This window comes from Lissotriton helveticus, chromosome 5_1 (assembly GCF_964261635.1).
Source record: "Lissotriton helveticus chromosome 5_1, aLisHel1.1, whole genome shotgun sequence".
Lineage (NCBI taxonomy): Eukaryota > Metazoa > Chordata > Amphibia > Caudata > Salamandridae > Lissotriton > Lissotriton helveticus.
In genome coordinates this window covers 1,402,224,487-1,402,251,388 of record NC_136065.1, presented here as the reverse complement: position 1 = coordinate 1,402,251,388, position 26,902 = coordinate 1,402,224,487, and the positions used below count along the sequence as shown (strand labels likewise).

Below are 26,902 nucleotides of genomic sequence, written 5' to 3'. Positions count from 1 at the left end.
AAGATCCTAAATTACCGGGATAGAGACTGCATCCTGAAAGCTGCACGGGAGTCTAAAGACCTCATGATCGAGAATTCAAAGATCTCCATTTATCCGGACTATACGCAGTTGGTCCAGGAACAACGCAAGTCCTTCCTGGCAGTCAAGCAAAAGCTTCGGGAGATGAAGCTCCAATACATGCTGCTCTACCCGGCAAAGCTTAAGGTCCTCTCTCAGGGGAAAGCCCACTTCTTCGAAAATCCTGCGGAAGTATGGGAGTGACTCGAGATTCAAGGAGATGACCTGCCCCCCGAGGAACGGGCAAGGGACCGGAGCAAGTGGGGGACCAGACCACGGAGGCGGCGTAGCCGGAGAAGGCGACAGGGATCCCGCACGGATGGCAGCGCGGAGGGCGATCGGGTCACTGTAGGAGAGGATGGTTCCCTCCGCATGGATTTGCCGGAGTTGCCCCTGGCCCGGGGTGCGTCTCAACCAGGTTCCCCGGGACAAATCCTGGTGCCGGACACCCTCCTGCCTACTGAAGAGGGGGACGACCTTACGGGTGCAACAGTCCCGGAGACGGCCGGGGCAACTGGGCTCGACACAGGCTGACTCTCGCATGGTGGAGCTGAGCCCCATACCGCTCTTGGACGCTAATCATGAGGCTGGACACTTGCCGGACAGTAAGGGGGTTCGGGGGAGTGGGTGGGGTTGTGGTATGAGTCGGAGAGGGGACTGGGGTGTCTAGTTGGGAGGACCGATCTGGATGAGTGTTGCTTATTGTGGAGCTGGCGCTGGGGTGGGGAGTTGTGGGTGGGTCCTGCTGGGCAGTCGGGTGGGGGGTTGATTGGGTGGGTAGTTGGGGGAGGGGATTTTCTTTTGCTTTTAAGTTTATAAGTAAGTATTATACGTTTTTGACGTGGAGTGTGGGGGGGCTTAGCACGTGTGCTAAGAGGCATAGGGTCCTTTCCTTCCTCCGCAGACACAATGTCTCCATTGCATGCCTTCAGGAGACCCACTTGGAGGACGAAGGTGCACGTAAATTGGGGAGAAAGTGGCGGGGCCAATTGTTCCATTCTTCCTTTTCCTCATATACTAGGGGGGTACTTATTTGTGTGGCGCCCGGGGTCCCCTTTGCTCTCCAATACATGGAGGCAGATGTCCAGGGTAGATATTTGCTTTTGAGGGCGAAATTGGATGGGAGGTCTTGAATTCTTATGCCCCTAACGTGGACGACCCTGGTTTCTTCCTAGCACTGCAGGAGGTAGTGGTCCCGGACTTAGAGGCCCCTCTATTTTGGTTGGGGGATTTTAACTGCGTACTGGATCCAGTGTTGGACCGTCATCCCCCCCGAGAGGGCATGAAACCGCGCATGACTAAACAGCTAGGCGCAGTGATGAGGAACCTGGGGGTAGTGGATCTGTGGCGCCAGCGACACCTGGCCCTGAAGCTCTATACATGTTTCTCCCCAACACACAACACACATAGCAGGCTGGATAGGATCCTAGTTGCAAATACCGATGCTACCATCGAGTTGGCAATCACGCATCAGGCTAGATTCTTGTTGGACCACTCCCCGGTGGCGTGTGCGGTGACATGGGAGGGACGGCCGGCCCGCCCTCGGACCTGGCGGATGCCGGGGGATCTGTTGCAGGACCCGGTTGTGAGGGAATCGGTTCAGAGTGCACTTGATAGCTACCTGGAGTTGAACTGGCAGGGGGGGTCCATGCCCTACTCCACTAAGTGGGATGCCCTAAAGGCGGTTATAAGGGGTCAGTGTATGGGCCTCACTTATGGGGCCAGAAAGCAGCTTCTCCGGGAGCTGCGGGATGCTGAGGATGCCCTATTGCACCAGCAAACAGTGCGGGACCCAGATGAGGCGCAACAGGAGGCGGAGCGGGTGGCCCGAGCCGGGATGCATGATATCCTGGACCGGCTCGATAAGTACACCTTGGGCCAATACAGACAGCGGCTTCATAGGGAAGGGGATGCTGGCCTGGATATTGCGGAGGGAATCTGCCCCGGAGAGGATTGTCGCGCTGCGCGATGCAACCGGCCGAGTGGTGCACTCTGAGGAGGCCTTACTCCGGGTTTTACAGTCCCACTTGCGAACTGTGTATACGGCCAACCATACAGTCTCAGCAGACTCGTACCTGCCGTACTTGCAAGATGTAACCCTGCGGACCCTCTCTCGGGAAGCAGCGGCGGAGTTGGACGCAGCAATGACGATGGGGGAGGTGCGGGTTGCCGTAGCTGGACTCCCGAGGGCCAAGGCTCCAGGGAGTGACGGGTTTCCCCCGGAATTTTATCAGACCTTCATTGATACTGTTACCCCAGGCTTGTTGCGGGTGTTCCTCGAGGCGTTTGAGAAAGGTGTTCTACCGCCCACCATGAATCAAGGCGTGATCTGCATGATTCTGAAACCAGGGGGCGACAAATGCGACCCGGCGGCATACAGACCCATTACGATGATTAACACGGACGTCAAGATCCTGACTAAACTATTAGCGAACCGCTTAGCACCGCAAATGACGCACCTGATACATTCGGATCAGTGCGGATTTATACCAGGGCGCAACACGGCCATGAATTTGCGACGGCTGACGCACATCCTACATGAGGTTCGCGATCGGGATGACAAACTGGTAGTCGTGTCGATTGATATTGCCAAAGCGTTTTGACTGGGGTTACCCCCTGGAGGTCCTAAAGGCGGTGGGAATGGGGCCCAATTTTTGTCGCTGGGTTCGACTGTTGTACACGGCTCCCTGCGCCAGAGTGAGGTTGGGCGCGGGGCGTTCCGCGGAATGGCGGCTCGGGCGGGGGACGCGGCAGGGTGTCCCCTCTCGCCGCTCCTCTTTGCACTGGCAATAGAGCCATTGGCTGTCAGGATGGCACAATGGGGAATCCTGGTGGGGGACACGTGTAATGTGGTCTCCCTGCACGCGGATGATGCTCTTTTTTACCTGAGCGCGCCGGATGAATCGCTACCCGTGTGGCTGCAGCACCTCGACCGCTTGAGAGGCATCGGGTTTGCGGATTAATCGTGCCAAATCCTTGATCTTCCCGCTGGCGGGATATGGGGATGGCCTGACGACGGGCGCTCCAGACCTTGGACTGCGATGGGAACAGGAGGCTTTTCGGTATCTGGGTATTCAGGTGGCCCGGACAGACTCGCAGCTGCTGGAACGGAACATGGGCCGGATACTTACCTCCCTGCAGAGTTCGATAACTTTCTGGAATACGTTACCGCTCTCTTATGGGTCGGCTCGCTGTTGCAAAAATGGTGATGCTTCCCAGGACACTTTATGTCCTTCAAAATTCACTCTGCCCTATCCCACCGCGAATGTTGGGCACCCTTAACACCTTATTGACTTCGCTGCTTTGGGCAGGCCGTCGCAGCCGGGTGGCGTTACACACCCTGGTCCGGAGCTGGGAGGAAGGTGGTCTGGATGCTCAGAGGTTTGATTTATACTATTATGCAACACAATTGTCGCCAGCAGCGAGGTGGTTAGCGGATGCGGAGGGGTGGGAGATGCAGCTGCTGGCCGGGAGAGCCACCGGACAGACGCTACAAGTGGCATTGATGAAGGGGAGAGGAGCGGACGCGACTCTTCCTTGTGTGGTGCAGCATGCGGCTGTACTCTGGCAGAGATGTGTGGAGCGGGTTCTGCGGCGGGCCCCCTTCCACAGGGAGTTGTCAGTCTGGATACTGGCGCCTATTGTAGCCACGGAGGAGCATATGTCTTTTCGAGAGTGGAGGGCGGGAGGCTGCGATACCATGGCGGACCTGTATCCGGGCAATTAGTTGGTCTCCTACGAGGAGGCTGTGGAGGCCTTTGCCCTAGGGGGTGCACAATATTTACATTACCTTGGCCTGCAGGAGGTGGTGAAAGAGATGTGGCCCCAATGTCCAGAGGCGCCTAAGACCTCTTACACCTTGAACATCATCCTCACCTGTGGTAGAGGTCGCAGGTTGATTTCCTTGCTTTACTCCGCCCTCCGTCAGGACTCGGAGCCACCTGCCCAGCCCGCGTGGAGTGCCTGGGAGACGGCCTGGGGGAGACACTGAATGCCGGGCAGCGTAGGCGTGTAGGGGGTCTCACACGTAAGGTCTCTTGTAACACACGGTTTAAGCTTACACACTTCAATTTTATGCATCGCACATACTTGACACCGGTAGCTCTACAGCGCATTGCGCCAGACAGGGAGGACACTTGCCCTAGGTGCGGTGCTGCGGGAGCGGGGTTTCTCCACTTGGACTGGGAGTGCGCCGTGGTGCGGGACTTTTGGACGGAGGTGGTGGGACGGATAGCCGCCGCTACTGGCCTTAGCATAACCTGGACACCGCTCCACTGCTTGCTAGCACTGGTGCCTCGGAGGAGGAAGGTCCCCTATAAACTATTACAGCTTATGTTGGTACTGGCACGGCGCAGGGTGGCATTACCTGGATGGGCCGGAGGGCCCCTGAGTTTTCTGCATGGCTGGGGGATGTCCGGGAGTGGTCGTTGGCGGAAGAGACTCATATGCAATGTACACGTAGAGACGAGAAGTTGCAGGGAGACCTGTTGGCATGGAGAGTGATGTGCACAGCTGGTTTGACCTTGAGTGACTCTGAGGGGAATAGCTCAGAACTGTTCACCTCGGAGGGATCGTGGACTGACGGGGAGGGGGAGGGAAATGGGGTTGATTGGTCTTGAACTGTCTCGGTGCGCTCGCCGCTGCCTTAAACTCACAGTTGCCACGAAAGGATCGTACTGTAAGGACGCTTTTACAAGCCCAACTGATGATCAGCGGCGATTTGGTTCCTAATGTGCCTTAATGAGGTTGTCGTACTGTATGCAACAGTTCTGTATGATGCCACAATTGGGGGGGAATGTTTATGTCTTTGCTTGCATAACCAAAAATAAAGTATATTCATTCAGCAGTTAGGAAAGCAAAAACTAAATGAGTTTTTTTCAAATTTTGAAGCATGCTGGAAACAGATTTTAATACGAACAAAACAAATAAAACCACTGTACTTGGTGATGCACAAATGACAAATATTCACAGGCATCCAATTTCCACACATTATTTGTGCACTATATAGTTTTATCAGTAAAACTGTTTGTGCACAGTTAGCGGCCACTAAATGTCCTGTCTGTAAATAACAGTGAGCTACCACATGATGCTGTGGTGACATTAAATAATCCTCCTTCCTCATGTCAATTGCAGTCAGGTGGGTCGCGAAAGTTTGTCGTTCTAAAAAGTGGGTTGTGGTTCTAAAATGTTTGGTAACAATTGCACTAGAATGTATGACACACTGAAATAATTACCATTCAAAAATAATGGTATATGCAAAACGTGTGGAAAGTATAATCAGGGCTCCCCATTTAGCCTCAAAGATATAGAGTGGGAGCAATGTGAAAATTCATGGAAAAGTTTTGTTCCATTTATATTGACCTATTCGGATCAAACTTATTTTATAAATGCACAAGACCTAACCCTTTAAGTCTGACAGATATGGGAGACTGTCTGTCAGTCCAGTAAACCACCGGAAGTAGCATGTATTTGCAAAGGATGAGGAATCAAAATAGAAATTGTAAAGCCTGCCAGCTCAACCTGCTAGGATATTTTCCCTGGCATTCTTAGATCTTCAATCTTGGGCTTCTAAAGAAAACCAGAAAAAAGCAAGACCCCCAAATGCAAAAGAAATACAACTGCCTAGATCTACTCCCACTTCACTTAGTACACCTTCAGACATCTTTTTTGTTAAATTAGAAATGTGTTGGAGATGCTTTAAAAGAGGGATGGCGGTTCCGGTTAATAACGTGCTCTCTTTCATGGTGGAAACTTGTAGAGACAGGACATCCGAGTGCTATCACAAACAAAACAAAGCAACAGAAAGCAGTAGGCCCGAACTGGAGTCACTTGCCTGCTAGGAGAAACCAAGGGTAGCAAGCAGGAATCGATAAAAAAAACACACAAACCTCGGGTCCCCTTGAAATAAGACACTGGCCCTAAGGATACCACTCCGGGTCAAAAACAAACAAGAATTTCAGAGCTTGATAAATTTTTTTTTAAAACCCAGGCGAGGGTTTAGGGGAGCCTGGGGCTCAGAAAGAAAAGGTCACCCACCCCGGGAAACAAAACCTTCTGACCCAGGAGAGCAAAAATCGCAGGAAAAAGATTTTTTAAAAAGCAAAGGGCTCCAGAAATAATGGTCATGCCCCCGTAGAAAGTAAAGTCCATGCGTATCAAAAACAAACAAAATATGAGTCACAGAAAGAAAAGCCATAAGGTCCACCACCAAAGCAAAGACACTGTCCCCAAGAAGAAAAGCCCTAACAGAAAGCAACATGCCCTGCGAAAGAAAAGTAGCAGGCCCTAAAAAAAGAATTTAAAGTAAAAAAAAAAAAAAAAAAAAAAAAAAGAAAATCTCAGCTCTGGAAAGAACCGGGAGGAAAAAGCCTCTTCCATGGAAAGCCAACATCCCTTAGGTGGAACCGGTAGAAAAAGAGAAGGCTGCTGCTTAGAAGAGAAGACAAAACAACTCAGGAACGGGCCAATTAGTCATGAATTAAACTGCACATTTCTGACGGCTGGGAGAAGGTGTGTCCGAGCTGATTAAACATCAAACAGCCTGGCTGGGCGTGTAAACCAAGCTCAACTGAATAAACAATGCTGGATAGTCTGAGACACCAACGCGCAGAGCAAAAAAGTTATTACCTCACCTGCAGAAGTGACGTTGGAGATCTCATAATCGACGCCTGCCATGCTAAAAGAAGCATTGGCCACGCAGCCGGGCCGCAAAGAATTTTTTTTTGTTAAAAAGCATTGGCCGCGCCGCGAAATAAAATAATTTAAAAAAAGAAAAACGTGAGTTGTGCGCAGGAGCACGCGCGAGTGCTGTGCGCATGCAGGTAAGCTGGTCACCGCTTTGGAAGCACTTCCAAAAGCGGCTTACTAAATGTCTCGCTGACAGTGCATGCACACTGGATCAGTGAGACCTAAAAAACAGTCAATGTATTCCTATGGAGAAAAATGAAGTTAACGGTTTGCAGGAAAGTACAAGTTTGTGAGATTTGGTATTCTGGGGTTAGAACCAGGGTTCCCCCAGGGTCGGAGATGCAGTCTTGAAACACCCTCAGCAGAACTAGGATGGTTGGGTACAGAGTGCTGAGGCCCAATGCTATCCAATGGGGGATGGGGGCCTCTGGTTGGTGGCTGCCCACGAGCAGGCCACAGGGTCGTAAAAGCAAAGCTCCTGGTGTTAGGCTCAGGGAAAAGGGGGATCAGAGTTACCACCGAAAGGACACCTGCAGCGGCAGCTGGGTGCAGGGTGCTGTTTTGGCATTGGGTGCCCTGTTGTTTTCAATAGGGATTCTCCGGTTGCAACAAAGACTGCAAGCTTGGGAATTAAGATCTTCTGGAGGTGACCACCGGTTGGAGAGTTAAGTTGGGATGCCGGGACACTGTCAGTTGGGGCACCTTAGGCCGTGGGGTGCAGGGGTGTCTTTAGGCGTCAGGTCTTCTTACCAGCTTCAGTCGCAATCTTGCGGGTCCTCCAGAAAGGCGTTGCAGGCATCGTTTGAAGAGTTGAGACAGGTCAGAGAGCACCAGATCTCAGGTCAGGATCGCCGGGGAGACCTCCTCGTGGTATTGGGCCACTCAAACTCGGGCCGTAGGCGTCGGGTGCAGAGTGCTGCAGACTCTGGGTTTTGGCTGAGGCCAGAGTCTGTTTGTGAATAAATCCGGTGCTCACGGGGGACAAAGTCTTGGGTTTGGAAGGCAGGGAAGGTCCTTCGGGCTTTTGTGGCTGCTGGCTACAGGACACACAGGGAGTTATACCAACTTCATAACAAACTCGTGGTGGGTTGCGTCTGTTTCAAGTCTTCCATCGGATTCACTTGTATTCAGGTGAAAAGAATGTCTGCGGTTCAGATGGAAAAGTCCACTGCATGGTAAAAGACGTGTACCCCTCCCCACCTGTACTCTTACCTGTATCCCTAATGCTGAATTAATGTCACAGGTAAATACGGATCAAGCATGTGCCCCAGAACATAGATCGATCTTCCGGATTGTGGACTTGTTGGACGGATGCTTCACTAGGAGTTATTAATACAACAGATGATCCAAAGGAAATCATTCAAGAAAGATTTAATGAATAGGCAGCTGAACCAAAACACTCCTGTGGTCTAGATAACAAATATGGAAAAAGTCAATTCTAATGAGTCGATTACTTATATTCATCATATAACAATTCCAACAAAAAGGTAAGGTGTTACATGTGACGGCGCAGTGCAAATGAAATTGAGTTAACAAAATGCAATATATATATTCATATACATTATGTTAGACGGGGACCTGGAGGGTCGGCCGAGCACAGTGATCGCACAGACAGGTAACTTCCCCCCCACAGATGGACACCACGCAAAGATCAGGGTAACACCTTTTATAGGCACTTCTGGTAGTAGAGTGGTACGATACAAGGCGATTAGGACACGATGATCCTCTCAATTCTAGTCTCTAGTAAGGGAAGGGGGTAGCGGGACAGTCTTGGTACCCACGGGTACGGAGGTGTAACGGTGATAGCTCACAATCCTCGAGCTCGGTGTTCGGAGGGGTCAGACCGCGGCAGCGCCGGCAGGTCCCGAAGAGGTCGTAGGTGGCAACGGGCCGCGGCAGCGCCAGCAGGTCCCAACGAGGATGAAGGTTACAACGGGCCGCGGCAGCGCCAGCAGGTCCCACGAGAATGCAGGTTGCAACGGGCCGCGGCAGCGCCAGCAGGTCCCACGAGGATGAAGGTTACAACGGGCCGCGGCAGCGCCAGCAGGTCCCACGAGGATGAAGGTTGCAGAGGGCCGCGGCAGCGCCAGCAGGTCCCACGAGGATAAAGGTTGCAGAGGGCCGCGGCAGCGCCAGCAGGTCCCACGAGGATGAAGGTTGCAGAGGGCCGCGGCAGCGCCAGCAGGCAGGCTAATAGTCCACAAGGCAGGGCTGTGGCAGCGCCAGCAGTCCGTCAAGGATGAGTTCGTCGCGGTGTCTCTCGACTCCAGGATACAACTGCCTTCCTGTCCTGGGGCGGCCTCAGTTATAGGTCTGGCGCCCTTTGATGTCCGGACCCTCGCTCTTGGAGGTCGGGAGGTCTGGGATGAGGGAGTCCAGACACCCAGCAGGGGGGTGGAGCCAGCGCCCGAGGAGGCTGGGGGTACTCGGCACCTGGCGGGGGAGAGCCATCGACACTTCTTACTCCCATTGACCTGCCAAGTGGTCCGTTCACCTCCTGGGTGGAGGGTGGTGCCGGGATGTCGGGGCCTGGCCAGGCCCAGGGTTGGGGTCGGGCTGAGGCCGCGCGGCCGCGTGGTGCCGTGTCCAAGATGGCGGCTGGGCCGGGCAATGGTGCTGACGGTGGCCTGGGCCCTGTCCTGCGGGGAGGGAGCGAGCCCTTCATGTGGCCTGTCCAACATGCGTCCCCCCCAGCTGAAGGCGGGGAGAGTCACCCATCTTCTTGGGGACTTTCCTCGTCGAGGCGGAAAAAGCGGGACAGGCCATCCGCGTTGGCGTGATCTTGGCCAGGGCGATGCTCCACAGTGAAGTCCATCCCCTGCAGGGAGATGGACCATCGCAATAGTTTGGGGTTCTCCCCCCGCATCTGCATGAGCCATTGCAGGGGCCGATGATCTGTCTGTACCCGGAAATGGGTTCCGAAGAGGTACGGCCGGAGCTTCTTGAGGGCCCATACCACTGCGAAGGCCTCTCGCTCAATGGTGCTCCAGTGCTGTTCTCAGGGCAGTAGGCGTCTGCTGATGAAGGCCACGGGTTGGTCCACTCCTTCGGGGTTCAGTTGGGAGAGGACGGCCCCAATACCATGGTCGGAGGCATCGGTCTGCACGATGAACTCGCGGCTGTAGTCGGGGGCCTGGAGCACCGGAGCGGTGCACATGGCGGCCTTCAGCGTCTCGAAGGCCGCGTGACAGTCGGGAGTCCAGTTGACTCGTTTTGGGTTGTTCTTAGACGTGAGTTCCGTGAGGGGCCCCACAATGCTGCCATAGTCCCTCACAAACCGCCGGTAGTATCCGGTGAGCCCCAGGAAGGCTCGGACCTCTGTTTGTGTTTCGGGGGGTTGCCAGGACTGGATGGCAGCTACCTTGAGTTGGAGGGGGGCCACCAGACCGCTCCCCACTTGGTGTCCGAGGTAGGTCACGGACCCCTGGCCGATTTGGCACTTGCTGGCCTTTATGGTGAGGCCGGCCTGTTGGAGGGCCTGCAGGACCGCTCTGAGGTGGTGGAGGTGGTCTGCCCAGTGGCGGCTGTATACCGCGATGTCGTCCAGGTAGGCGGCGCTGAATTCTTCGAGGCCCGCCAATACCTGGTTCACCAGTCTTTGAAAGGTGGCTGGAGCGTTCTTCATGCCGAAGGGCATCACTCTGAAATGGTAGTGCCCGTCCGGGGTGGAGAAAGCGGAACGTTCTTGGGCCCTGGGGGTGAGGCCGATCTGCCAGTAGCCCGCTGTCAGGTCAAAGATGCTTAGGTAGCGGGCTGCCCCCATGCGGTCGACTAGTTCATCTGCTCGGGGGATAGGGTGAGCGTCGGTTCGGGTGATCGCGTTCAGCCCCCGATAGTCGATGCAGAATCGGAGCTCCGGCGTGGTGCCCGGTGCCGCGGCCTTGGGGACCAGGACGACCGGGCTGGCCCAGGGACTGTCCGAAGGCTCGATGACCCCGAGGGCGAGCATCTTGGAGACTTCTTCTTGGATGCATGTACGTACCCGATCCGGTACTCGGTACGCCCGGTGTCGGACAGGAGGACTGTCCCCCATGTCCACGTCGTGCAAGCACCAGGAGGTGACTCCGGGTGCAAGGGAGAACAGGTTTGCAAACGGCAGCAGGAGGGCCCGGCAATCTTGACGCTGCTCTGGGGTCAGGGCCTCGGAGAGTCGGACCCCGTCCACCGGGCCATCTCTTTCCCGAGTCCTCAGTAGGTCAGGGAGGGGCTCGGAGTCTCCTTCTGTGCCACTGTCGGTCGCCATCAGCAGGCTGAGCTCTGAGCGCATGAAGTGGGGTTTGAGCCTGTTGGCGTGGAGGACCCGGAGGGGGTTCCGGGGGGACTCCAGGTCGATGAGATAGGTGACGGGACTCCTGCGCTCGATCACCTTGAAGGGCCCCGTCCATTTGTCTTGTAAGGCACACGGTTCGATGGGGGACATCACCCCTACCTGCTGACCCGGTTCAAACTCGATGGAGGAGGCATGTTGGTCGTACCACTTCTTCATGTCCTCTTGACTGGCCTCCAGATTGGCTTTAGCGATCTCCCTGAATTTCCGGGTCTGATTTCGGAGGGTCAGGAGGTATTTGTAGACGTCCGGAGGGGTCTTTAGGGGGGCCATTTCCCATTCCTCCTTCACTAGGCTGAGAGGCCCGCGAACGGGGTGTCCGTACAGGAGTTCGAAGGGGCTGAAGCCGAGGGACTTCTGGGGGACTTCTCGGTAGGCGAAGAGGAGGCACGGTAGTAGCACGTCCCACTGGCGGCGTAGGGGTTCTTCCAGCCCCATGATCATCCCCTTGAGGGTGCGGTTGAACCGCTCGACCAGTCCGTTCCCCTGGGGGTGATAGGGGGTGGTGAAGCGGTAAGTGACTCCGCACTGCTGCCAGAGGGATTTCATATACTTTGAAATGAAGTTCGTACCCCTGTCGCTGACGACTTCCCGGGGGAAGCCCACTCGAGAGAAGATCCCCATCAAGGCTCGACCCACTACTGGGGCTGTTATAGTACGAAGGGGGACCGCCTCAGGATAGCGGGTGGCGTGGTCCACCAGGACCAGGATGAAGCGATGCCCCTGTGCTGTTCGGGGGTCCAGGGGCCCCACAATGTCTATTCCCACCCTTTCGAACGGGGTGGTCACCACGGGGAATGGTTGTAGGGGTGCCTTGAGTTTGCGGCCGCTCTTCCCGCTGGCCTGGCAGGTCGGGCAGGACCGGCAATGGTTGGAGACGTCATTTCTCATTTTGGGCCAAAAAAAGTGAGTCACCAGGCGGTGGTAGGTCTTGTCTTGGCCCAGGTGCCCGGCCAGGGGGACATCATGGGCTAGGTTCAACAGGAAGTCTCTGAAGTGGAGGGGCACCACCAGCACTCGCCCGGCCCCCAGTTCTGCGATTTTCTGCTCGCTGTACAAGAGATCATTGTCCCAATAAACCCAGTGGGCCCCGGTGGTGTCTCCTTGGCTCTGGGCGAGCGCTTGCTGTCGCAATCCCTCGAGGGAGGGGCCGGTCTTTTGCTCCTGCCGGAATTGTTCCTGGGTGGGTCCCCCTTCTTGACGCCACTGAGCCAGGTCGGGAAGCTCGGGGGGCTGTGTGGACCCCTCTGTGGTGGGGTCCGGGTGGTCGGTCTGGAGGAAGTCTTCTTTTGGAGTGATCAAGGGCGGAGGTGCTGCCCATTCTGGTTCTTCTGGTCTAGGGATGGTGCGGGTGGCCATGGACCGGGTGGTTACGCACGCCCAGTCCGGGAGACCCAACATCCCCAGATGCTCTCTTCTTTCCACAGCGGCCCACGGGGAGCTCTCGAGATCGTTCCCCAGGAGGCAGTCCACGGGGGCATCGTCGCGGACAGTTACTCTCAGCATGCCGGACACTCCTCCCCATTCGAAGGGGACGCAGGCCATCCGACACAGGCTCTCCGAGTTATCTGCCGATCGGACGGGGCAAAGTACGTTTGGTAGGATTTGTTCTGGGGTCACCAGGTGACAACGGACGGCCGTCACACTGGCCCCGGTGTCACGCAGGGCCTCGGCCTGGCGCCCATTGATGCTCACCCATTGGCTGTACTTCCGAGTGTTGGCGGGCAGGGGAGTCCGCGGGACCATGTCTCTTCCTCCCAGGCATGCCAGGGTCATGGCGGCGGGTTCCCACTCGAACTGCTCCGACTCATAGGTCTCCGTGTCTTCGGAGACTTGTTCTTCTCCCAGGGCGGCGGCCGCCATCTGGCGGGGCCCGGGGACCTGGTTCTTCGGGCAGGTCGGGTCACTGGCATAGTGGCCGACTCGCTGGCATCGATGACACGTCACGTTAGCTCGGAACCCCGGGCGCATCGGGGGGTTTCCCCGGCCTGCTGGGGCCGGGGTGGCGTTAGTGGGCGCGGCCGGGACGGCGTCTCTGCCCCGGCCCGGGCCTCCTCCTCCTCCTCCTCCTCGGGGACGATGATGACCTTGGTTGGTTCGGTTCTGTTCGTTCGGCCCACTCCGGGCCACTCGGGTGCTCTCCCACCGGTCAGCCTCGGTGGCGAGCTGCCGGGGTTCAGTCAATTTACTGTCGAGGAGGTGCTGCCTGAGCTCGACGAAGCAGTTGTTGGAGAGGTGCTCCCACACAATGAGATTGAAGAGTTGTTCGTAAGTGGTTACGTTGTTACCCTTGATCCACCCCTCGAAGGCTCGGCTGAAATAGTTCACGTATTCCAACCACGTTGTACCTGGGATCCGGGTGCAGTTGCGGAACCTCTGGCGGTACATTTCGGGTGTAAGCCCATATCGACTGAGGAGGGCGGCCTTCATGTGGTCATAGGACGTCATTTGATGGTCCGGAAGCTGCAGCAGGGCATCACGACCCTCGTTGACGAATCTCCCCCATAGACCGGCTCCCCAGTCACTTCGAGCGACCCGGTGGGCGGTCATGGCAATCTCATAGGCCTTGAACCACTGCTGTATGTCGTCGTTCCGGTGATATTCTCGGACCACATCCTTGGGGATGTGGACCTTCTGCTCGGTAGGACCCGGGGAGTGCGGTTGCTCGGGCACCCCTAGGTTTTTGTTCAGTTTGCGTATTTCTATCTCCGCTAGTTTGCACTCGTGCTCGTATGCCAGTCTTTTTTCTTCGAGGTCTCTCTGTCTCTGTTTTTCCTCTCGCTCTTCTCTGAGCCGTAAGTGTTCTAAGTTTATTTTTTGTTCCGCCAGTTTCAATTCTCCGTCTAATCTGAGTCGTGCCAAGTCTAACTCGTGTAATCTATTTTTTTCCCGCTCTTGGATCTCTTCACGGGAAGGGCCTGTTCTCCGTTCCTCCGTCCGGGTGGTGTTGACTTCCGGGGCTGCGGGGTCCCGGGGGGTTGCGGTATTTGTCTCTGTCCAGGCCTCTAGGGCGTTTTTGAAGTCTTCTTTTGTGCTTAGCCCGGTGGTAGCAATGCCTAAGTCCATGCAAAATTGTTTGAGCTCTCGGTGGTTGTATTCTTCCAGCTTTTCCATCTGGAACTTCTCCGCCGATCCGCTCTCTTTGGTCGTCATTGTGGTTTTAGTCGTAGGGTGAGTTACTGTCTGTACGGTACGCGTTGGTTCGGATCGCGCCGCTAGCCACCAATGTTAGACGGGGACCTGGAGGGTCGGCCGAGCACAGTGATCGCACAGACAGGTAACTTCCCCCCCACAGATGGACACCACACAAAGATCAGGGTAACACCTTTTATAGGCACTTCTGGTAGTAGAGTGGTACGATACAAGGCGATTAGGACACGATGATCCTCTCAATTCTAGTCTCTAGTAAGGGAAGGGGGTAGCGGGACAGTCTTGGTACCCACGGGTACGGAGGTGTAACGGTGATAGCTCACAATCCTCGAGCTCGGTGTTCGGAGGGGTCAGACCGCGGCAGCGCCGGCAGGTCCCGAAGAGGTCGTAGGTGGCAACGGGCCGCGGCAGCGCCAGCAGGTCCCAACGAGGATGAAGGTTACAACGGGCCGCGGCAGCGCCAGCAGGTCCCACGAGAATGCAGGTTGCAACGGGCCGCGGCAGCGCCAGCAGGTCCCACGAGGATGAAGGTTACAACGGGCTGCGGCAGCGCCAGCAGGTCCCACGAGGATGAAGGTTGCAGAGGGCCGCGGCAGCGCCAGCAGGTCCCACGAGGATGAAGGTTGCAGAGGGCCGCGGCAGCGCCAGCAGGTCCCACGAGGATGAAGGTTGCAGAGGGCCGCGGCAGCGCCAGCAGGCAGGCTAATAGTCCACAAGGCAGGGCTGTGGCAGCGCCAGCAGTCCGTCAAGGATGAGTTCGTCGCGGTGTCTCTCGACTCCAGGATACAACTGCCTTCCTGTCCTGGGGCGGCCTCAGTTATAGGTCTGGCGCCCTTTGATGTCCGGACCCTCGCTCTTGGAGGTCGGGAGGTCTGGGATGAGGGAGTCCAGACACCCAGCAGGGGGTGGAGCCAGCGCCCGAGGAGGCTGGGGGTGCTCGGCACCTGGCGGGGGAGAGCCATCGACACTTCTTACTCCCATTGACCTGCCAAGTGGTCCGTTCACCTCCTGGGTGGAGGGTGGTGCCGGGATGTCGGGGCCTGGCCAGGCCCAGGGTTGGGGTCGGGCTGAGGCCGCGCGGCCGCGTGGTGCCGTGTCCAAGATGGCGGCTGGGCCGGGCAATGGTGCTGACGGTGGCCCGGGCCCTGTCCTGCGGGGAGGGAGCGAGCCCTTCATGTGGCCTGTCCAACACATTACAATATATATTCATTGCGCGTAACACAAAATGGTCTCAACCAACAGGATATGATTTGGATAAAGAGGAACTGAAAATTCCATCAAATCAGTTTTACAAAAGGTCATTTCATTAATGAATAAATGATTGAGAAATATTAGTCGACATTTCAACCCCAAAAGGAATGATTTGTCAGGGTATTCCTCATGACACATGTAGCAGCCTAGGCAAGAAGCTAGGACTCCTAAAGGAGACTTTTAAAGGAGAAATGAGGGCCCCAAAGATGTACACTAAAAGGAATCTCATCAATCTGAAGATAATCAGAGAAAGCGCAGAGCCAATTGCCTCTGCAATTTCCTGAACAGCAAAGACGCAGCTGCTAGGTCTGTATGCTAAACAGTGACAGTACAAGCGCAGTGGTGGTAGCATACCGTGTAATGATCAATAGTAGTTAACAGGACCTTTTTACTCGGCGTTATTGTAATGAGACCTACAGGCTCAGTCACCGTTTTAAAAGTTGCACTGCTGTGTGCTTAGCTCTCTGCAGAAGGATCGCAGAGACCAGTTTACGCTGGAGGAATCTGTGCCCAAGTACCTCGACAAACCCATATGACAGTAGGGGCATCTGTTAACTATATTGCAAATAGGTTTGGGCCCTTGCCGGAGAAAAAGACTAAGGCTGCGTTTGCAAATTGAGCCCGTACAGCAAGAGAACTGCCCTTGGATAACACCGAAACCCCCGCTGGGCTCCACTCGGTAGGATTCCCATACCCACCCTCTACCCCCATCTGCGGGGGAAGGCTGACTTAGCACGTCTTCACGAAATGGGAGCTGCTCCAAAACTTGAGAGCCCAGAAGCGCTGCCCAAGAGAACCGTCTCAGGTGCTGGTACTGGGCTGGTGTGATGCTCACTCAGGCGCAGGGAGTCTGTACAGTTTCTCCACCCATCTGTGGAATACAGCCGAGTTGGAGATACCCAAGTGTGCATGTCAGTTTGGCCATCCTAAAATGGGTGGCCAAACCGACATGGGCACTTACAGTGCCTGCCACTCCTCCTCCCTGCCCCACACTAGACTGACATTGGCTCAGTCAGTAAAATAAAATGATAAAAGTCTTTTAATAGAACTTATTTTTTCTGGCTCGCAGTGGGGAGACGCTCCATTACGGGGGAGCCGCCATGGATTACTTTCCATGTGTAAAGTTAGAAATAAAACACTTTTTTTCTTATAAAAGCAAGTATTTGACTGGAAATTGATTTATTGTTCATACGGTTTGCATTTTGATTTAGGAGTGGTGATCACTTACCTGTACCTACATTCCCTTAGAACGCCCCCCCCCCCCCCCCCAGGAAAACTTTGACTGCTCCTTTACAGCTACCACTGAGAGTCAAGTGACGAAGGGATACTTGGCGCATTTGCTCAAGATCCATAGTAAGTCGGGGCCCGGGACCTAGGAGTAAAATGCCTCAACTACCACAGTTGGGCACAAAAGCCCATGTGTACCCAGTGACCCTCTGAAAAGGGCTCTGACACATCCACAAGAGAATCACAACCTGCATAAGATGTTGCATACACTCTGAATAATTTGTATATCCAATGCTCACCTTAAGTGAAATTTACTTTAAAAAGGTGTGCAAATTAGGTAGCCTTGAGAGGGTGCTGAATTATGAATAGGCTAGCAAAAGAGCCTGTTTAAGAGCCAAGCTTAAAAGGTCAACTTCAATCACTAGATGAGCACACCAAAACAAACAAGAAACTGCTCACAAGTGAAGCCCAGCCAGGAGAGCTGGATGTGAACCAGACTAAGCTGCAGCTAAGGAAACCGATATAGTGTATTTTGTGGCACTAAAAGATTGTATGCAATAGATTTGTAGATATGTTGCTTAGCTAAACCTAGAGGAATGCAAGAGCGGTACTTTATGAGAATCTAGAATTTCAAGTGAGCCACAAACGGTCTCTCTGTCCCAAAAGGGAAGAGATTTTAGAGCATCTTACTCCTCAAGTAGAAATCAGCACACTAGTTTTATTGGCAGCACAAGGGAATGGTCAAGCAGTATCTTCATATTACTGGCACCATGGAAAACATGTTATTTCTAACTTGAGATTTGTATTAGGGTATTAGCTAGAAAAGGAGCATTCAGGACCAAGTTGAGGCAAGTAACGGATCCTGAATAGACTAGTGTATCAAGCTGAAAGCTTGTATTGCGTGTTCAGTGGCGGCAGAGCGAAGGAAAGGAACAAGTCCAAATAAAAGCTGTTAAAAAACAAACACAAAAACTCATCTGATGACAGGTTTATGGCATTCCCTTCCCTATGTTCTCTCATTAAAGAGGACAATCGCTCTTACCCTCAGTATCCTATAACAGCTTTACCTTTGTTCCTCCCATTTGACACCTTCGGTTTAAATTTTCCCTCACACATGTTCTCCATTGTTGTGTGTCCTTTTTGCTCTAATATCCTGTATATGCCCCTGTATCTCCAATCCCCTCTCACGTTTGCCTTACCTCGTGGTGTAATGCTTATGTGCATTTTCCCCGTCATTTCAGTCTAATTTTTAATTCAGAGATAAAATAGTAAAGTAGAAACCTTTTGGTACCTTTGTATTTTGTGTTTTGCCTTATTTTGAGAATAATAAATCAACTGTGTACCCATTACTCTGGCACCCCACTTTTTCAGACAAAAATACGCTTTGCTGTCATTGCATACAAGAGAATACATTTGAAGCAGGTTCCACAAGTGTGTAAAAGTCCTAACTAAATACCACACCTATTAACCATACCTGTAAAGGTTAACATCAGCAAATGATTTGCTGTTGTTGATTGCAAACACACAAAGGAATCCTTCCCCTGTCCTCATATACTGGTCTCGCATGGCACTGTACTCTTCTTGGCCAGCTGTATCTAGAATGTCCAGCAAGCATGTCTCACCATCGATAACTACTTGTTTTCTATAGGAATCCTAGTAAAAAGGAAAGAAAAAGTGGCAGAGTTAGGTCATTCTTCACTTATTACTTACTTCGTACACACGCCATATATACTTTAACCGCATACAGAAAACTTTGCATGCATGTTAAGAACCATCAAGTAGTTCTTACTAACACAAGAAGTCTTCATATCTAAATACTGAACTATGGGTTCTACATCAGTTGGACTTCTGGGATTCTGGATAAATGCACTTTAAATCCTAACATACTTAAGTTGAAAAAAGCATTGGCATAGCCTATAGGTCTCGCCTTTGGGACATTATAAGTGTTTAGCCATGCAACAGTTGATGTTGCAACAAGGGTATTGTACTGCGTAATTAAATACTTCTAAGGTCCCAAAGTCGAGACCTATTGGCTATGCCAATGCTTGTTTTAACATTGCACTGTGTCAGTCCGACCTAAAAAAAAAATAGCAAACCTATATTGACGAAAAAGAAAAAAATACTTAAAAAAAATAATAAAAAGGGAGTTAGAAAGATGGTCATTCAAAAGCGCTGTGTGAAACAGACACGGAAAAACAGGCTCTAGAAATAAACCAACTAAACAACGCAGAGTTCTTTAAAATGTGCGGCGTTAAAACATTGGTCTTTAATGTACCATTATTTCCAAAAGTTGCTGTCGGTCCGACCTAAAAAATGGCAAACCTATTTTGACTTTAAAAAATACCTACAAATAAATAAATAATTAGACAATATTTTAAAACTTTTTTGTGTTCTCGTTTAGCAAATCCGGAATACGGCACTTCAAAATATGTGGTAACGGGTATATTGAAAACTCTACTGGCCCCGGGCGCCAGATTACCGAGCTGCAGTTAATGGTACTGGAAAGGAAATGTGTGGTTGTCACTCGCCCTATATATACATCAACAAACTGGGTTACGTCAGCGAGAGCATCTGTAGGGCACATTCCTGACCGTGGATTGCATAGTGGGAAGGGGGGATGTGACATACAGCAGCGCAGTTCTCTCCGCAAATAAATCAGCGTAAAAATCTCAGACGCAGGGAAGACAACTCAACACTCGCCCTGACACATGAACAATTAATAGCATGTCTGAGCTGTCACAAACCAATGAATTACGTATGTTGTGACCATTTACGAAAAGTCAAAACACAAATAAGCTTGCAGCCGCCTGTCAGCACAGTTCTCGCCCCAAATACCCAATTCGTATGTTTGTGTGTGGTCGAGAAAGGTCGCGTTCCTGCGCTTGAATTACCTAAACCTACAAAAAAAGTCTACAAGGTAGAAACGCTCATTTGCACACAGGAAGGGATGTGAAAATAATGAAAAACGTAAGTAGGTTGCTGACTACATATCTGCCAATCCAATGCTGAGAAGTTTAGCACCGAAATCCCTAGCCTCTGCTCAAAATTCTTTAAAAAAAAAGAATTTACTGCCTCTTCGTCTCCAACATTTCTTTCAAATAATAACCTCAAATGTGTCAGGTTTTATCTTTTTTTAGGGCTTCGGGCTAAAGAAACAGTAAGTACTATTACTTCTTTCATCCTTTGAAGAACACAAAAGGCTGCCCGCAGTGCCCGAGTGAAACATGTGGTCGTGGCCCGGGGACCGTCCTACGTGCACTGCGTAAACCCCACTCATAGAAACAGAGTGAGGTCACCGCTATCTGCCACTTGGTTTGTGTACAGAGAGGAATGCTTGCAGCAAGTTAACAGACATTTCATAAATTAATGCACCGACTGATTGATTGATTCATTCGGATTCCGTACAGCCGTGAAGTGCCATGAATGCAATCTGGGAATGAATGGACTGACTGATTAACAGAGCCCGACCACTATGTCCTAAATATTGGGATTTCTTACTCAACACATTTATGGGCCCGCCTGGTCTACACCGCTTCATGAAAGAGCAGCGTGGCTGGGATACTGCAGAGCGCATCCAGGGCCCTGGTGGGGCACTCGGTGCATGGCGCACGGGACAGCCACCATCCTGCACAGTCATGCTACCCGTGGAAAGGGTTCAAGGACGAGGAGGCACACATCCTGTCCAGCCCCCTCACGCCTGGAAAACACTGCAGGGCAGATTTGGAGCGCCCTCTAGCACCGAAACAGTGACGCCGCAGGCACCGAGACAAGCACACCACGTCACATGAAAGGCGGATTAACTCAGTATGGCAGAACCTAACCCATGGGGTGCCACGCAATGCAACGGGCAGCATGACGCGGTGACAAGGCAATGCACACAAAGCGGCTTCATGCTCAGCACCCTGAACTAATGCAGCAGGCAGGAGGCGCGCAGGGGCAGACAGCAGCCATCGGTACCTTGCGTGTCGTCGGGGCTGCTTCATGGTGGCAGAGAGGGAGGGCAGAAGAGAAGGAAGAGCGCAGAGAGAGGTTAGCACTCTCAAGCACAACACAGACTGCTGTAGGCCCAGGCTCCGTGGATCCCTTAATCGGCAGGTCAGTGGAGGGGGGGGGGGAGGGGGGGGGGGGGGGAAAGCACGCACGAGAAGAGCTAGAGATTGATAACAAACGAACGGCCCGGCACATTTTGCCAAGATTAAAGTTGTAAAAGGCATGAACGACTTATATAAAATCGACATTTAATAGACAAAATCGCCAACAACGCCCATACCGTGTGAATGAAACGAAGCTCATTTTATTCGTCCTCGCAGAGGAGGCGGCAGCAGGGGGAGGGGAGAGAGGAGGGGACTGGCGCCCGTTTGCCTTGCGGGAGCGGCCAGGAACCATTTGTTAATTACTAACAGATGGTTTCAGGCTCGCTCCCGCAAAGGAATAGCCAAACGTGCATGTGTTGCCATTCAAAGCAATGCAACGCGTGCACGTTTTTGGCCAAAAAAGCGAGTTGATTACATGAGGTCCCCTCCTATGCAGCGCATGCTCGCTGCAAAGCAAGACCTAAACAAGCATTTGCAATGCAATAGGTCTCCCATTTACGAGAGTTTGAGCTATAGGCATTGTGAATGACAATGCCAATAGCTTAAACTCTCACAAATGCGAGACCTACTGCATTGCAAATGCAATTTTTGTACAAGCGCCCCAGGTAGCGATTTCACATTAATGTTGGCCACGCCACTCTCTTTAGACAAGCCGTGTCTAAAGAAATGGACGCGGACGCCATTAAAGTGAAAGCTCGGTATGGGACTCTTTTACAAACAAAAGCATCTGTTTGTCAAGTTGACAAACAGATGCTTTTTTATTTTAAAGAGCCCCATGCCACTTTCTTCAGACGAGTCACGTGTTTGCTAGAGTTTGAGCTATTGTCATTTATAATGGCAATTGCTCAAACGCTTGTAAATGTAAGCATAGTTAGGCAGCGGCCGCGATTGTTCGGGCTGCTTTTAAAGTGAAAGCGTGCATGCCGTGCTGCACGTAGTGTCTGCAGGACCAGAATCTCATTAAAGAAAATCATGCTTCTGACTAAATAAACATACGTTGTAACAACAGAAGTAAAAGTGCCAGTCCTCATGGGAGGTTACAAATAAAGACAAGGCAGTATTTAGGAGGGACTAATAAGCCCATTAACAAATCAGAAGCCAGCATTTACGAAGGACTCTGACACAAGCCAATGAATAATATGGGCGGATAGTGGGCAGGACTCTATTACCATACTCTAATACAGCATGCCTCACTCTACTAAAGCAGGCTTCGCAGAGCCGTGCATGCGCTACGGTGACCAACTGGCATGGGTGCAAATTCAGGACCGTGAGTGCAAAAATTCAGGACAAAGGGTCAAAATTCTGAACAAAATTTTAGGACAGAAGGTCGGAATTCAGGACGAAAATTCAGGACAAAAGGTATGTTTTACATACACATCAGAGGAAGTCGTGCAATATTGCATAAGTAAATAGACAACCAACACAAGCACAAGTCAAAATAAGTTCATGTTGGGTTGAGAGAACCTTGCACTCACTGCATCTGTTGCGTATGCGAGTGCTGCCCTTCAGAAGGGCCCTGAAAACTTTGCTATTCACACACTAATCCACTCCCTCACGCACTCTAGCGGTCTTTCAGCGCCAGGACACCTTTCCGGTAACAGTGCGCTTAACAAATGTGCAAAATAAATAAATAGATAAATAAACACACCTGCGTTTGCATATTCAAAAAAAGTGAAGAAAAAGATCATAGCTGAAGGCTTCTCAGAACTTACATGCCCCTCTCCCCCACTGAAAAAATCCACCAGATCCGAAATGGTGCCACTGGGCAGAGAGGCCCATTATCATTCTGTATGAGATAATTAGGCCAACATACAGAATGATAATCGGCCTGATAGCAGTCTGTGCCAGGTCAGGGAGGGGCTGCTGCAGGCCCCAGATCACAGCAGGAGCTTGAGCTGGCCCCGTGCAGTGAGAGTTACAGGCTGCTTGCAGGGGGCAGCTCACGCCAATGTCTGAAATTAAAGACAAAAGATGTCCGTGGAAGAAACCCTTAAGGACAAGGACAAGAGGGCCCAAATTATGGGCAGGGCAGTCCGTGAAATTTACAGATGGTTGGACATCCTAGCATGCTTTTCCTAGGCTCAACCTGAAAAGGGGTAACAGAGCTTAACTGAAATGTTTAAATATTTATTTACACATTGACAATTTAGCAGAATAATTGTGAAAAACTGAGGGGGGAGTGGGAGGCCGAGGATATTTTTTTGGTGGAGAGGGGGGGGGGGGGGGGGGGGGGCAACACTAAAGAAGTTTGAAGATCACCTCTGTGTTGTCCTTTGTGAATGATGGCTGTTCCTACTCTAGGCTTGCTGGTGCCAAATCTGTCAAAAAAAACACTTGAGGCATCTAGCAGTCTATAAGTCATAGTGAAAGAAAATGACAAGGTGAGTAATAGAACGGATGAAGGAATAGGGTGTGAAAAAATGCAGCGACTATTACCAAAAATCCGCACCGGCAAATTCGTTATTAAAACATCTCTGGTTATGTACACACATTTATACAAAAAGCAAAATAGCACAAAGGGTTCATTTTGAATATGTGTTGCCTTGGTTTTATTTAGCGCGTTTGCAATAACCCGGATACGCGTTTCAAACACGGCATGAAACTTTACAAGCACGGGTGCGAATGTCGGACAGCACGTCGATATTCCAGCTGAATGTGGGGGACTTGCGCACAGAGACACTGCAAACCAAACAACTACCGCAAAATGACAATGAAGGGCCTGGGGCAGGCTCTACGTTCCCACTGCCCCAGTCCACTGGAACACCAGTATCGGCTACTTCACGCGCCTGTTGGTCAACCAGTCCTCGCTGCAGAATTTGCACTAATTGCAGGCTGTGCGTGAGGCAAGCTGATCGATGGCATGCAAATCCGGAGGCGTAACAATAGCCCCCGCAAAGCGAGGCTGGGGGGCGAGCTCCAGGGGACCCACACTGGCACTGTGCACGGGGGCTGACCGGGTCCTGAGCATGGGGGCCCCACTCCATGCACTTTGCAGGGCTCCTCCTGCAAGTATCTTTGCGCGACTGGCAAAACCCAAGCGCATTACCTTCCCCCTTTCCGCGCACATGGCAAATCAACACAAGCATTGGCATAGCCAATAGGTCTCCCCTTTGGGACATTATAAGTGTTTGACCATGCAGCAGTTAGGTACACCAAGGATATTGTGCTGCATAACAACATACTTATAAAGTCCCAAAGGCGAGACCTATTGGCTATGCCAATGCTGGTTTATGACGGTACAGTGTAAGCTGGAAAAGAGCAGACTGGCTAGTATATAGTGACGTGAACTTCGGAAACACGAACGCGCACTCGTCACTTTACTGGCCTGGGACATAGTATTTTGCTACTGCTTATATATGTCAGTTACATTGTATTGTCAGTAGTAATCAGTTTAATCAACTTTTATCCACCTTTGCATTGAGATAAATTGGCACCATAATTAATCTCCCAGTCTATTTCATTTAAAGAATGCACTGAGAAACTGTATTGGCCACTCGAGTACTGCTTTGGTGGGCATGTGCTGTATGCTATGTTTTAGTCTAAAAAAGTGGTTTTGTAATGGTTTTTATTAACTATATAATAAAGTACCTTTACTTGCTTATTTCTGCCCCACTTAAGGTGCAAAACACTGCGTTTCGATCAAGATCTAGTCACTCACAACACTGCTGCATACAGTGACGACAGCGATCTGAAACTAGATTTGAAAAAAACAAGAATTGTGCAGTCCGCAACTATTTGTGGAGGATTAAAGGAAAAAGCATCTCACAACCCGATTCCTGTCTGTATCTGGGCACCTGGCAGAACCGCAAAGTGGGACATAGGAGCCACTTTCAATCGGTGATAAATCGGGCAGCTGTACTCAAGTTTAAATGGTCCAACTGGGTCACTTCCATTATGGAGTTATTGAGAGTAAAGTTCCTCTCAGCAGTTACCTACGGCTCCCCCATCTAATGTGTGTAGTGTGTGTAGTATACTTGTAAAGCGCACAGCTGCCCCAGCAACGGGGCGTCCCGGCGCTGTATAACTCTGGGGAACCCGTCCTGGCTTTCACTGTGGGATGGTCCCTTGCTGGGAGTCCCCAAGGTGGAGCCAGGCATCCCCGGAATTGGTGGGGCCGTTGTGGAGATTAGGCAAGCTAATGCCCAGAGTTGCCGAGTGGAACCCCTGATTAGAGTAAGCACCGAAGCGAGAATTATCGAGTCCGCTGACCAAGGTCCACGACCCTGCCGTGTCGGGAATTGAACCCTGGTCCCAGGCTGACTTCTGCTCTCAGGCCTGCCGCCTCTAACCAGTGAGCCACACTACTCCACTAATGAGGACAATAGCACGAATACCTTGATAAAGGAACGAGCAAATCGGTCCCGGGGGAAACTATTTTTCCCCACATCCACCCCATTCTTAGCTCAGACATCTCTGAGATCGAATTGATACAATCTATTAGAACAAAGTGAATTGATCTAATGTGCCTACCTCTGCCATTAGCAGACATTAGAACTGGATGGAAAGGGCACAATTCCAGGTCACTGCAGTGCTATAGAGGATGCGGCTGCTGTCTAGAATCCCTGACGCATGTCATTTGTATATGGCCGTATCTATTGGAGCGCTGTAGAAACGTTGCTTCTGCCGCATGGGCTCCCTACTATTCATGATGTCATCCGGGCATGTGTACTCACCAGGGGTCTGCAGACCAGTAAAAGATACTAGTATCTTGCAGTAAATGAATTTGATCAATGTGTCAGTGAATTGCATGCTGTCGACTGTCTGGAACAGTGAATTATGCACTCTAGGAAAACTGTACATTTGTTTTTAAGACTCCCATGTTGTGCAGTGCTTGATAAATCAATTATAAGATCTCTGAAAACGCAGGAATGCTCTTTACATGTTCTATTGTTCTGTTCCCTTCAATTATGATCCAATCAACGGAGAGCTTTTACTAGAAGCTTTCCCCAGGTTTGCTTTTCTTTGGGAATATTGCCATCATGTGGTTAAAGGCGGAAGTTTTCAGAAGCAGCGAAAGAAAGAGAATGAAGGTTAAAAAAACAAGCCCTCGGCATTGTGCGCTGGGGAAAAATCACGCCTGAATGCCTGAAGTCGGAAGGGTGGGAGGGAACCTTTGAAGTGTGAAGCTCAACCGGCATTGCTGTGGCAGGTCTGAAGCGCGTGCACGGGAACTATATGTAATCCGAATCCGCGCTTGGTTCAAAGAGTTTGTTTCAGCTACGATAGATCGACAAGCAAGCCGGGCCGAAGACGGCTGTAATGTCAGAAACCGGTCCCCGGAAGCTTGTTTCCTTTCCAGTGAAGAATTGGCTTGGTAGTTTGGTCTGCCCTGTTCCCATGATGCACTGGGCCAGGGTCAGACTAATTTGCATGTAGCCAGGTTCTGAGCTGGGATGGTGCAGTGAGCTAAAAAACGGTGATGGATCAAGCCCGGATCTTTGGACTGGGTAAGAGTGGTCTGCTTAATTCAGGCACTCTGTTCATCACCACCCCCTTTTCTGAATCATGCGCCTATGTGTGTGCGCCTATGGGTGTGCGCCTATGGGTGTGTGGTGTGTGGGTGTGTGGTGTGTGGGGGTGTGGTGTGTGCGCCTGTGTGTGTGTGTGTGTGTGTGTGTGTGTGTGTGTGTGTGTGTGTGTGTGCGCGCCTGTGTGTGTGTGCGCGCCTGTGTGTGTGCGCGCCTGTGTGTGTGTGTGCGCGTGCGCGCCTGTGTGTGTGCGCGCCTGTGTGTGTGCGCGCCTGTGTGTGTGCGCGCCTGTGTGTGTGCGCGCCTGTGTGTGTGCGTGCCTGTGTGTGTGCGCCTGTGTGTGTGCGCCTGTGTGTGTGTGTGCGGTTGTGTGTGTGTGTGCGGTTGTGTGTGTGTGTGTGGTTGTGTGTGGTTGTGTGTGTGTGTGTGGTTGTGTGTGTGTGTGTGTGTGTGTGGTTGTGTGTGGTTGTGTGTGTGTGTGTGGTTGTGTGTGTGTGGTTGTGTGTGTGGTTGTGTGTGTGTGTGTGGTTGTGTGTGTGTGTGTGGTTGTGTGTGTGTGTGTGGTTGTGTGTGTGTGTGTGGTTGTGTGTGTGTGGTTGTGTGTGTGTGTGTGGTTGTGTGTGTGTGTGTGTGTTTGTGTG

At 51.9% G+C, this 26,902-nt stretch overlaps 1 protein-coding gene across 6 annotated transcripts in view; it reads right to left on the bottom strand.

Moving 5' to 3' along the window:
- The window catches only part of NRAS (NRAS proto-oncogene, GTPase), a 539,256-nt gene that overhangs the window by 66,749 nt on the left and 445,605 nt on the right, over positions 1–26,902 (bottom strand). For all 6 annotated transcript variants that reach the window (XM_078644383.1, XM_078644385.1, XM_078644382.1 and 3 more), the window contains one exon: positions 18,174–18,352. In XM_078644383.1, the coding sequence (XP_078500509.1) occupies positions 18,174–18,352 (179 nt within the window). The remainder of the gene's footprint in view (positions 1–18,173; positions 18,353–26,902) is intronic.